This window comes from Rhipicephalus sanguineus, chromosome 3 (assembly GCF_013339695.2).
Source record: "Rhipicephalus sanguineus isolate Rsan-2018 chromosome 3, BIME_Rsan_1.4, whole genome shotgun sequence".
NCBI classification, from domain to species: Eukaryota; Metazoa; Arthropoda; class Arachnida; order Ixodida; family Ixodidae; genus Rhipicephalus; species Rhipicephalus sanguineus.
Genome location: NC_051178.1, coordinates 151,858,562 through 151,870,759, shown reverse-complemented (window position 1 = coordinate 151,870,759; position 12,198 = coordinate 151,858,562). Strand labels below are relative to the sequence as shown.

At 44.4% G+C, this 12,198-nt stretch overlaps 1 protein-coding gene across 1 annotated transcript; it reads left to right on the top strand.

Moving 5' to 3' along the window:
* Positions 1–1,273: 1,273 nt before the first annotated feature.
* Positions 1,274–9,641, top strand: LOC119385130 (steroid 17-alpha-hydroxylase/17,20 lyase-like). The gene is made up of 9 exons (XM_049414180.1): positions 1,274–1,364; positions 2,078–2,257; positions 2,944–3,040; positions 3,255–3,410; positions 4,950–5,152; positions 6,756–6,881; positions 8,140–8,244; positions 8,548–8,679; positions 9,283–9,641. Exons 1-9 carry the CDS (start codon positions 1,274–1,276, stop codon positions 9,639–9,641), a joined length of 1,449 nt encoding a protein of 482 aa, XP_049270137.1.
* Positions 9,642–12,198: the final 2,557 nt, after the last annotated feature.

Genomic DNA, 12,198 nt, shown 5'->3' with positions numbered 1-12,198 from the left:
TATTTCAGGCCCGAAGCCAGGGGGGGGAGGGTGAGGGACCCCCCCCCCCCCGCCGCCGAAATTTTCATGATACATGGTGTTTTACCGAAAATAAATAATGAAAATAGGCGTTTTTCTCAAACACTCAAGGCTTTCAGCAAGTGCCCCCCCCCCCCCCCCCCCCCGAAAAAAATTCCTGGCTACGGGCCTTGTATATTTACGAGGACATGTAGCGCAGTTGAGAACACAAATGCGTGAACGAGAAAAAAAGCGTGTGGGGACGGGATTTGTCAAATAAATTTTAAGACAAAAGCCTTCTTAATAGACTAACGAGTCAATGAACATTTCTCAACAGAGCCCGGTTTTGTTGGGATGTTGAACCTGAACGCACCAGCGCAGGTGGTCTCTTGCATCTTGCTGGGTGTGGTAACCTTGGCGGTATGGCATGTATTTCGCTTTTACCGTAATGTACGGAGGCATCCCAGAGGTCCGTTTCCATGGCCTGTTTTTGGAAACTTGCTTGGTAAGAGATAAACTTCAGCATCACGTTGATTACAAAATGACGTAGTTTCAATGTTTGATTCAACAACAACCAAATATAGAGGTTATTGACGGATATAACATGGTGATTAATGTATATTTTAAGTAAATGAGCTTTTGATGCCTTAAGCTGCTGGACTTCGTAGTACCATTTAAGTTATCTGGCTTACGCAATAAGTTTCACATATGCCATTGCCTGTGCACTTCACACTTTTATTCCAAACTTTGGATGCCCTGTGCATACCGCAAATGGCGAATTCTTGTTTCCTACTGAAAACCGGCGCTTGAAGCTTTCAGAGAGGCCTTGGCAGCTATTATACAGAACTTCATACATGAAGTTGTACTATCCAGCTTTTAGAAACATTTGTTCCTGCTTTCGTTATTGTTTCCATGTTATGTTAAAAATATGCCCCATTTCTGATAAAACGTCAAGACGTGATAACAACAATATCGTGAAGAACCGCGATAGTACACCACCAGTGGTATCTTAACAGGAAACTATCCTTTCGCATGTACTACCACTTTAAACCCAGGCTTTACCGCCGCACTCGCCAGCTTCATGATATGACCGTACTCGTGAAGAGTTGACCCATATCGCAATGCCGCAGCCCGCGTGCAATCACTAAGAAGGCTCTCCTGAAACGGGGTCGAAGCCGCACATGCGCTCGCGTCGGTATATCTTTCGAACAGCTGCTACCGCCGGCGATCAGCGTTGCTCAGTCGACACGCGCCAGTTATGAAAATGTGTGTCGCGATGGCACATGTGCTCCAGTGGTCACTGGCAGAGCTCCACCCTCGCGGAACACTTTTGAAGCCCTCAATTCCACTCTTCATGTACGGTTTTTGTACGCACGGAAATCTAGAACGGGTAACTAGGAAAACACGTGGACTACCGGGCAGAGTGTGTGGGCGTGCGTGGAATTGACTTGCGAAAATCACAAATTTATGACACGTGCGTGTAGAATTTTCGGCTGTGGCGGCCGCATTTCGAGCAGGCGGAATGTAAACGAGACAAAACAGTAAGGAACCAACGTAAACACTCGTTTACTGAACATTGGATGCCCATTTTTACCGGCTAACCAGCTGGGGTCTAGGAGGTGGCGTCAATTTACAGCCTCTTGCGATAGCCTGGTCAACGCGCCCTAATTATGTTTCGCATAGTTAGTCAATGAATTCATACACCCATGTTTGCTGGGTGGCACTGCTTGCTGTTTCAATTACTCTTTTAAAGAAGCAATGTTTTCTCTTGGCGTCAAAACTTAGTGAGTGAACGCTGTGTTTAAGTGATGTACGCCCGAAAGAAACAGAAAAGGAAAGGAACCCCGAACCTTTCTTCTAGCAGCGATCACTTAAAAGCGATGTGTGACCTTTTACAAAGTAGCATTCTTGATGTAGATTTATTGCACAAGTTTACCTTGTTTACGAAGCGTTTACAGGTGTTCGAATACAATATTGGATAACCCCTGCCAAAGTACTTGGCATGGAGTAGACAATAACATAACATGAAAACAAAACGACTTAGCCTGTGGATTCATATGTTGCTTTTTTGTTAATACAGATGTGGGGGCGAGGAAATACTTCAAAGAGAGGATCTTGGCATGGTCAGAGAAGTACGGCGAAGTGTACACCTTTTGGATGGGTGAAAAACCTGTCATAGTCTTAGGCAGTCCCGAGATTCTCAGGGAGGCTCTCATATCTAAGCGAAACTCCTTTGGTGGACGGCCGCCCTGTAACATGGGTGAGTCCTAGAATAATGTGTTGTGTTTGTTCGAAAGTAATCACTCGAACGTTATATTCAAAGAAACACATATACGGGGATCGAGAATGCACAAGAGCTGTTTGTTTCCCTTCTTTGCGCATCTGTCAGTGCTTAACGTTTGTTGGGCAGCCTAAAATCACGAGACCCACAATGTAAATTCATTATGAAAACCGTATATTGTACTGCGCACCCGACTTCCCGTTTTCTTGTTCGAAAAATTAGTTTGAAGCGCACCGAATACGCGGACAATGGAAGTGTCCGTTTTCTACATGGTATATTCCTTATTACTCGTCGTATGCTATTGTTAGTACTCTTTTGTCAGTGCATTATTGTTTAAGCTACGTAATGCAAGAGTGAACGTTTGCACTCACACACAGTTTAACATTTCACATATACTCCGTTTTATTGCTTTACAGCGGCATTGACAGCGACCTGCAATGAATGCTCTTTTTCTTTTCCTCTTACTCACTGTACAAAAATACGAAACTCGCAAGAGAAAGTTAAGCGAAGACAGTCTGGGAAACTATTCCTTGCTCGAGTTTCAAATGCAATATCTAGGTTTAAATCTGAGACGCAGTGAGAAGTGTCGACCGTAAAGCATTATAAATTGATGAAAATATGAGACAAATTACTTTCGAAATAACAGGAATTTACTTCACATGCAGGAGAAATGCACAAGGAGAAAGGAGATCACGATATAATTTTTGAAGATGCGAACCCTACTTGGAGAGCACTGAGAAAAGTCGCTTTGGCTGCTGTGAGGTAAGAGGTATTTCCAGAAGAAAGGTTTTCATTATACCCGAACAGTAAATGGCTTAAAAAAGGCTGTTAAGCAGGCGTCTTATGATCGCAACAGACGTTGCTTAAAGTGCATTTAGGCTTTTTGCTGCGATTGAACGATTTGATTCTTTACCTTATCTAAACAATTCTGTGCGTACCGGAAGTTTCGTGACAATCGTTTTGTTCGTGGTTGTAGGAAACACACTTCCAGCGAAAGCCTGGAGGAACTTTGCTGTGATGTCGTCGACGCGTATGTGAATTCGTTGGATTGCGAGACAGTTGCGGTAAAGGCGAGAGATCCTTTATTGTTCATCATCTTCAACATAACGGCAGCGTCAACATTTAGCACCAAGTAAGATCACGCTGTTCACATCATTTGTTTACGGTTACATACAAGAATGTTGAATTGTACAACGATAGAGGGAATAAAGAAGTGTGTAAAAGTTGGAGAGCGGTATAAAGAACAAGGACTTGCATCAAAGATGTTGTGCCCCGGAAATGTATCCACAGAGAAATATTGATATTCTGAGGCATTACAGCGAAACAGGCATAACAGTCATAAGAATATACCGCAAATTCTGTGCAAATGAAGCGCGAAAGAATTATTCATAAGTAAATACTTGGAGATAATTTGGGGACGCTGAGGTTTGCGAATTTCTCATTTTCCGCCACCAGTGGTCTGCTGAAGGCTGGCGTGTTTGATCTAATTAGACTTGTAAGGGGTATTGCTAGGCTAATTGACTTGTAAAGACTACAGCAAGAACTGATACCAAATTAAGACACGAGTAGGAAGACTGACCACGGACTGGTAGAAATTTTCGTATCAGTAATGTACAGCCAATCTTGAAGCTCGACATGGTGTCATCGAATGCAGCCAGTCATGGGAAAGATCAATTAGGAATTTAAGGTTTTTCTTTAACGTTGATTTGTTACCAGACACGGAGAAACCTAATATTACATGAATATATCCGGATGCCATACATCACCTGAATAAAAACGGGCAATCGTCGTTAGGTTGAAAAAAATTTGCAAATTTAGATTGCTATTTTATAGTATGTTCATTTAGATGTATAACTCATTCTTCTGTACTCCTGTACAGAAGGTGTTCTTTCTGCTAGTACGCGTACTGTTTATTTTTACATTGCGTAATTTTGACCTGCTGTAATAATTAATCATCTCAGGGTTCTTGTTAACCGAGGGTCCCACCGCAGACGCTTGGCTTTGGGACGATCGTCTGCATACTTCTAACAATGAAGCTATGTATTAAACCGAAAGTGAATTATAGCGAGCTATGCGACGCGTACAGTGCGATCTCAGCGCACGCTAAAGAACCCTAGATGGTCGAAATTTCAGGGTGCTTTCTACTACGGCGTACCTCATAATCCCACCATGGCATGTTAAACTCCCGATATTATTATTAGTGAACTATGTGTACTGTATATTAGTAAACTTTGAGTAAAACTTAATAAAAGTGCTTAATGTCACATGAAGGTTATGCTCCTACAAGGGACCTGTGGCTGGCATGCAATTGTCATAGGTGCTAGCCACAGATCCTTTAGCAGGTGTGAATTCGACGAAGTGAAACAGTTTTTTTTTTCGCTATTCAAGCGCAGACGCCAATTAGCTGCAAGAAAAGAGAGAGTATTGAGTTGTTTCAGGCGATATTCTCTCACAAAAACAGAGAAACAATATAAGAGAATTGTCAAAAAGACAAGGTCTAGTAATAACAGAAGCGCACTGCGTTAAAAACGTTCTTCATAAACAACACTTTTAGGAAGTCATGATGCTGGACATATCATGATGCTGTGCACACATACTATCATCATGACGCAGGACAAAATATGCCCCGAGTTGCTGCCAGCTCAGATCAGCGCTCGTGTTTTCAATTCAGGTTCGAAGCCAACAGCACGGACTTTGTGCAGCTGGCCAACATAAATAGAGGCCTGCCCGACATGTCGCCACTGCAAAGCGACATTGCACCGTGGCTTGGCTTCTTACAATGGCGCTTGGAAAGGGCCTTCCGGCGCCACATGAACGAGCTCCTGGCACTGTTCAGCCGCCTGTATGACAAGGCTAAAGCTGATTACGTTCAAGGTAAGGTAACATTACTGCATATGCTGCTGCGGTGGCACAGTCGTTACGATGCTTAGCTGCTGTCCTGAAGGACGCGGGTTCGATCCCAGCCGCGCTGGTCGCATTTCGACGAAGACGAAATGCTAGAGGCCCGTGTACTCTTCGATGTCAGCGCACGTTAAAGAACCCCAGGTGGTCTAAATTCTCCGGAGCCCTCCAATATGGCGTTTCTCATAGCCGGAGTCGCTTTGGGATGGTAAAACCCGTAAACAAACCAACCAATCCTTACTGCACGCAGACCCGTTTCGTAGAACTGAACACTGGCCGAGTTCGTAATCCATACTAACGACAAACTGCACGAAACACGCCAGGAATGAGAAAGGAACATGAGACCGGCGCAGACTGGCAATTGAATATTTTTTGTCAGATGCGAATATAAATACCACCATACAAAACCATACATGTGAAAGCTTACAGACTATCGGTAGACCTCACGGAAAATTGCTGAAGCTTTCATTATTCACGAGTCCAGTGATACCTGCGCGACAAGACAGTCTGAGTGACAGAACTTTATTAAATATCTGATGGCGTGGGTCTAGGCTGCGCCGTGGCCTGTGATACTGCATAAACAAGAAATTGATTATGCGCACGTGCGTTTGTACTGTGGTATGTATATGTGTATCCGACGAGAAATTTTCGGTTGCTAGTCTGCGGCTCTCTTGTGTTCCTCACTCGGCCATGGTGTTTTTCGCGCAATTTGTCGTTAGTTACCCGTTTCGTTATTTGCCAGTGCATTTCCGTGTATAGCGCATCTTCGCCACTTGTCTCAAAAGCATTATTGTTTCAACCTAACACAAAGCGCTTGCAGCTCAACTACACTGTGCCTTTCCTAATGGGATCTGACTATGTGTCCCTTCCTTAAAATAAGCATGTACTATCAATGAAAGATGAAACATGCTTGAGCTTGTTCACATAGCGCATAATTTTATCACTTTTATCCCGAGAGAAACATCTGCATTTTTCATCTAATAAGACAAGCCACCTGTATTATAATGCGCGGATTGAAAAAGAAAAGATCATTTCACCATTAAATATACAAGTTTCGTCAAAGGAATGCTAGCTTTACCGGTATGAAAGGTTTCGTTGAAGTTACCAGCTGCTGGCTCGACAGTAGAAAGCTCAGTCATTGCATTGTAATTGGCTTCCCTGAGAACTCTAGGCAATTGTTCATATCGATGCAGAAGCTTCCGGAAGATTGAATATTGAGAGAACGTTATTGGCAATCCGTTGTTCAAAAGTTTCGCCGTAGGAGAATCCTGAACATTCTGTGCTTTTGTTATGTCTTTCGATTTGAAATAGAAGTGCAGTTTGGGTTGCCTTTAATGCTTTGTAAAGGGTTACGCTTCGCTGCGCCCTACAGTTGTCTGCATATGTCAGCGCGCAAAGGAGGGCGGTACGAAACTTATTTGCAAGCGCACAAACGCCCCAGAAAAGGCTTTTGGTTACGTGGGTGCCAGAGAAACCTTTCAGTTTCAGCTCACGATTTCTACATCACATCGTTCGCTTGCGATAAAACCGGTACAGTGTTTGCACAGTTAACGTGATTACTAGGCGATGGGTGCAGGGAAGGAACTCAACTTCGTACACGCTATTCTGGCCGCCAGAGAGGAAGCAATCGCACAAGACAGGAACGATGCCGTCTACCTGACCGAAAGAAACTTGATTCAGGTTGCGCTGAACCTATTTGAAGGTAGGTGGTCTCGCAAGGTTCTGTGGTGCAGTTAACGTTTCAAAGCAGATAAGCGTGGCCTTGCCTATATGTTTCTTTCGTATAAGAATCTTCTTTAGCATTGGAAAAGCTAGAAAGGTAATTCTGAAAACATATTAAGTTACCTGTGTTTGTGATGATTGTAGTTGATGCTTTTGTTAGGCTTTCGTAATCCGAACTATATGTTCCATTGGCAATGACAAGAAACATAACTTGCGTAGGCAGTCAGTACTCTAACTTAGTAGTTGCGAATAATTTTTCCACAGGAACAAAATACTCGTGTTGCTGTAACCTTTATATAGGAGTGTCGGCAGAAGGCGTTGTATTAAAGGGTTGTGATTGTGTAGAACGGGTGGGAAAAGGTTGGATTACGAAAGCTTCTTGAGGTATGTAGAACTGATATAAAAATTTTCTTCACGTTTGAGTAGATAGCCTTACTGCATGCACAGTGCGCGAGGGTAACCCTTACTCGCTGCCGTCGCGAACCTCGGTGGTTCTGACACAGTTCAGTCAACGTGCTCGTGGTTTCTGGACGAACGAGTGATCGCAACAAACAAATGAATTTCATGCCCATAACTTTATCAATTACTGCAGTAACGTAATTTTGCATTCTACTTTTTTTTGGAAAGACTCTTGTACGACTCTTTTAGAGCGAGGCACCAACAATGCTAAAACCCTGATCGCACGGTCTGAAGTCGCCGATCACTCTAAGCAGTCATTTTATAGCGCTGGAAGTGATCACAGCAAAAGTTTACAACGGGTGGTGCAGTTGATTCTGTCGAACTGCCTGTACTGTCTTTCTCGACCGTCTCCGCGATAGCGAATATTCAGGTAAACTTCGTTTAACATTTCAATATTGTAGTAGCATAATTCCGTGACGTGTGCATTTTTGATGTGCCGGTATAACTTTGCTTCTAGTATTGAACGATGCTGAATGGGCACCATTCGTTAAAACTGCAAGAAAAAAAGATAAACTAAGCAAAGTAAATATTTCTGGGAATACATGAGGTGTAGCTCTAGTTCCCATCCTGACTAATGTTTTTATAACCGTCGATATAAACTACATAGGTGTTCCTAATGTGTCCTTTAACATGGATGTTGCTGCACCAAGAGGAGTGCTTACTCTTTCTTCTTTTTATTTGCCGAATTGTACAGGTTAAATAGACTGAGATAAATATAATTGCCGAATAAATCTACAACTCTCTACCCCCCCCCCCCCCCCTCTCGCTTTTTTTTTCAGCTGGCCTAAACACTTCCGTGAGCGCTGCCAGCTGGTTACTACTCGAAATCGTGCAAGACCCAGCCATCCAAAAGAAAGTGCAGAGCGATATCCACACTATGATTGGTAAATGATCATACATTGCCTATGACAACTTTTTCATACGCATCCCGTCTTGTCCTTGAAAGCAGACAAATGAGAGCTGCATTGTAAACTGACTGTAAGTGGCAGTTAATATGTCCGTGCTCCCGGGATGTATGACACTTAAGCGTGCACACAACGTGCAATTGGAATTGAAAAGTGGCCTGCTTGATAATGCATGGCAAGCAAGCAGTACTCTAGTTCCATACGGTTAAGGCTGTAGCAGACAGTAAGCTGCGGTTAATATTGTGAGGCTAGTTGCCAACTGTGCGAGTCCTTTCTCTGCAGGCGAGAGGCGACCGACCATGCAAGACAGAGACAGGCTTCCGTACACGATGGCCTGCATCCTGGAAGCCCTGCGACTGCACCCACCCGCACTTCTCGGATTGCCTCGCAGAGTGCAGCACGACGAATGGCTAGGCAAGTCTCAAAGGATACATTCTGAAAAGTAAATGCCAACAAATTTATATTGTGTTAGCGTTCGGGCTGAACATTCGAACGCTAACATTTTAGCAGTACCTTTTAAGAGTGGAGCAGTTCTAGGGCTTGGCCGACTACAGATGAGTATCCGCGGTAGTCACGCTGTGGTTCCCATATACACACATACATGGCGCAACTGCTTCGGTCGAGGACGAAGCGTTAGCCGTACACAGAAACGGGGCAGCATGGCTCGAGCGTGAATAGGGCCTAAAGTCACTGTAGCAGGAGCAGGAGAGGTAGGGGCTGTCACACGTCCTCTCCCGTACATCTCCACTCTACAAATAATGTAAACACAAACACCCACACAAAATCGCAAACATAACAGAAAATCACAAGGGAAACACAGGAGAACCGCATTTCCACTGTTTCTGCAGATTTCACAATGGGTGAAACTGGGGCACGTTTTTTTTTTTCTGCACGTCGAATTAATCAAATGAGGTCGCTCTCCACGAATAAATCTTCTATTGAACTGTCAAAGGACAATTCTGTCGCAGAGTATATAAAGTGACACCACTGACAGGAGATCTTGCTTTGTGCACGCAGGCGGCGTGCTAATACCCAAGAATGCTATCCTCATCTACAACATATTTAAAGCTGGCCGTGACCCGAGCCTGTGGGAAGACCCATGCTCTTTCAAGCCCGAAAGATTCCTGGACGACGAGACGGGTGTGCTGTCCACCAAGGACAAGCCCTCGCTGCTGACCTTCGGCCTGGGCGCCCGAAGCTGCGTCGCGGAAAAGCTCGTGCCGACCGTTCTTTTTTACGTTCTCGTCAGGCTGATGCAACGCACGACTTGGACCCTGCCACCTGACGAGATTTACGACCCCACAGAAACCGACGGCACAACATTGTTGCTGGCACCGGCAGATCGGCGCGTAGAGGTCACCAAAAGGAACACGTGAAGTTACCGGCCTTGCAGAAGCGTATCATGTGTACTGCTACGGGAAAATGAAACCTGAATGACATGTTGATGCACCACTTTAATATTTATGAAAGTAGAACGTACAGCCACGTGCTGCTCGGTGGGGCGGTGAAGTGAAAAGAAAAAAAAAAGCCGGCGGATCCCACGCATTGTGGGAATCGATGTAATGCGAAGCAGCCAGCAAAGAGCTGCATACATCGTCTTGTATGTCATTGAGGAAAATGCGTGTCATGGTTTTCATGTTAACTCCTATTATTTATGTTCGTCACACAGTAACGTCGCGCAATACCAACTTCGGGGTCAATCAAGCTAGAGAAACGGCCGCCAGCGCCCCATGAGCGTGGCACGCAAGTCATGCTGTACGTGACATGCGTGTCATGATTTTCATGTTAACTCGTGTTATTTATGATCGTTACATAGTCACGTCACAAGATACCAATTTTGGTGTATATAAATCTAGCGAAACCGCCGCCAGCGCCCCATGAGCGTGGCACGTAAGTCATGCTGTACATGGCATGCGTGTCATTATTTTCATGTTAACTCGTGTTATTATGTTCGTCACATAGTCACGTCGCGCAATACCAATTTCGGGGTAGATCAAGCTAGCGAAACGGCCGCCAGCGCCCCATGAGCGTGGCACGTAACTCATGCTGTACGTGACATGCGTGTCATGATTTTCATGTTAACTCGTGTTTTTATGTTCGTTACACAGTAACGTCACAAGATACCAATTTTGGTGTATATAAATCTAGCGAAACCGCCGCCAGCGCCCCATGAGCGTGGCACGTAAGTCATGCTGTACATGGCATGCGTGTCATTATTTTCATGTTAACTCGTGTTATTATGTTCGTCACATAGTCACGTCGCGCAATACCAATTTCGGGGTCGAGCAAGCTAGCGAAATGGCCGCCAGCGCTCCATGAGCGTGGCTCGTAAGTCATGCTGTACATGACATGCGTGTCATGATTTTCATGTTAACTCGTGTTATTTATGTTCGTTACACAGTAACGTCGCGCAATACCAATTTCGGGGTAGATCAAGCTAGCGAAGCCGCCGCCAGCGCCCCATGAGCGTGGCACGTAAGTCATGCTGTGCATGACATGCGAGTCATGATTGTCATGTTAACTCGTGTTTTTATGTTCGTCACACAGTCACGTCACAAGATACCAATTTTGGTGTATATAAATCTAGCGAAACCGCCGCCAGCGCCCCATGAGCGTGGCACGTAAGTCATGCTGTACATGACATGCGTGTCATGATTTTCATGTTAACTCGTGTTATTTGTGTTCGTTACACAGTCACGTCACGCAATACCAATTTCGGGGTAGGTCAAGCTAGCGAAACCGCCGCCAGCGCCCCATGAGCGTGGCACGTAAGTCATGCTGTACATGACATGCGTGTCATGATTTTCATGTTAACTCGTGTTTTTATGTTCGTCACACACTCACGTCGCGCAATACCAATTTCGGCGTAGATCAAGCTAGCGAAACTGCCGCCAGCGCTCCATGAGCGTGGCACGTAAGTCATGCTGTACATGACATGCGTGTCATGATTTTCATGTTAACTCGTGTTATTTATGTTCATTACACAGTCACGTCACAAGATACCAATTTTGGTGTATATCAAGCTAGCGAAACTGCCGCCAGCGCTCCATGAGCGTGGCACGTAAGTCATGCTGTACATGACATGCGTGTCATGATTTTCATGTTAACTCGAGTTTTTATGTTCGTCATACAGTCACGTCGCAAGATACCAATTTTGGTGTATATCAAACTAGCGAAACGGCCGCCAGCGCACCATGAGCGTACCATGTAAATCATGCTGTACATGACATGCGTGTCATGATTTTCATGTTAACTCGTGTTATTTATGTTCATTACACAGTCACGTCGCAAGATACCAATTTTGGTGTATATCAAACTAGCGAAACGGCCGCCAGCGCACCATGAGCGTACCATGTAAATCATGCTGTACATGACATGCGTGTCATGATTTTCATGTTATGACTTGTCATTTATGTTGGTCATACAGTCATGTTACACCATACCAATTCTGGTGCACATTCCATGAACCAAGCGACCAGGAGAGCACAAAGTCGTAGGCGGCTAGATAGATAGATAGATAGATAGATAGATAGATAGATAGATAGATAGATAGATAGATAGATAGATAGATAGATAGATAGATAGATAGATAGATAGATAGATAGATAGATAGATAGATAGATAGATACGCTCAAAGTCGCAGAAGTTCGCTAAGAAATGCTTCGCATTTAAAAGGACAGAAGAACAGTATTCCGTCTTCTGCTTATCTATCTATCGTACTTACCGTAGCCTCGGAAGCAATTGTAGTCAAGAGTGAACATGAGAGGCTGCGTTCATGTCCCATCAAATTCTTCATTTCGTCTGCGCTGGCATGCAGCTTTTAACAACAAGCAAATAAGGAAACGCGAAAGAATGGGTGCTCACAGTAAAGGAAAGCTAGCTACCATCTTCAAGGCAGCCGTACATTTTCCCTTCGGAATGGCTTCCCTGCCT

Coding starts and splice junctions, on each gene's coding strand:
- LOC119385130 (XM_049414180.1), top strand. CDS start 1,274: ATGGCACATGTGCTCCAGTGGTCACTGGCAGAGCTCCACCCTCGCGGA. Junction 5,153..6,755: donor TAAAGCTGATTACGTTCAAG/GTAAGGTAACAT, acceptor CGATGGGTGCAG/GGAAGGAACTCAACTTCGTA. Junction 6,882..8,139: donor TGCGCTGAACCTATTTGAAG/GTAGGTGGTCTC, acceptor TTTTTTTTTCAG/CTGGCCTAAACACTTCCGTG.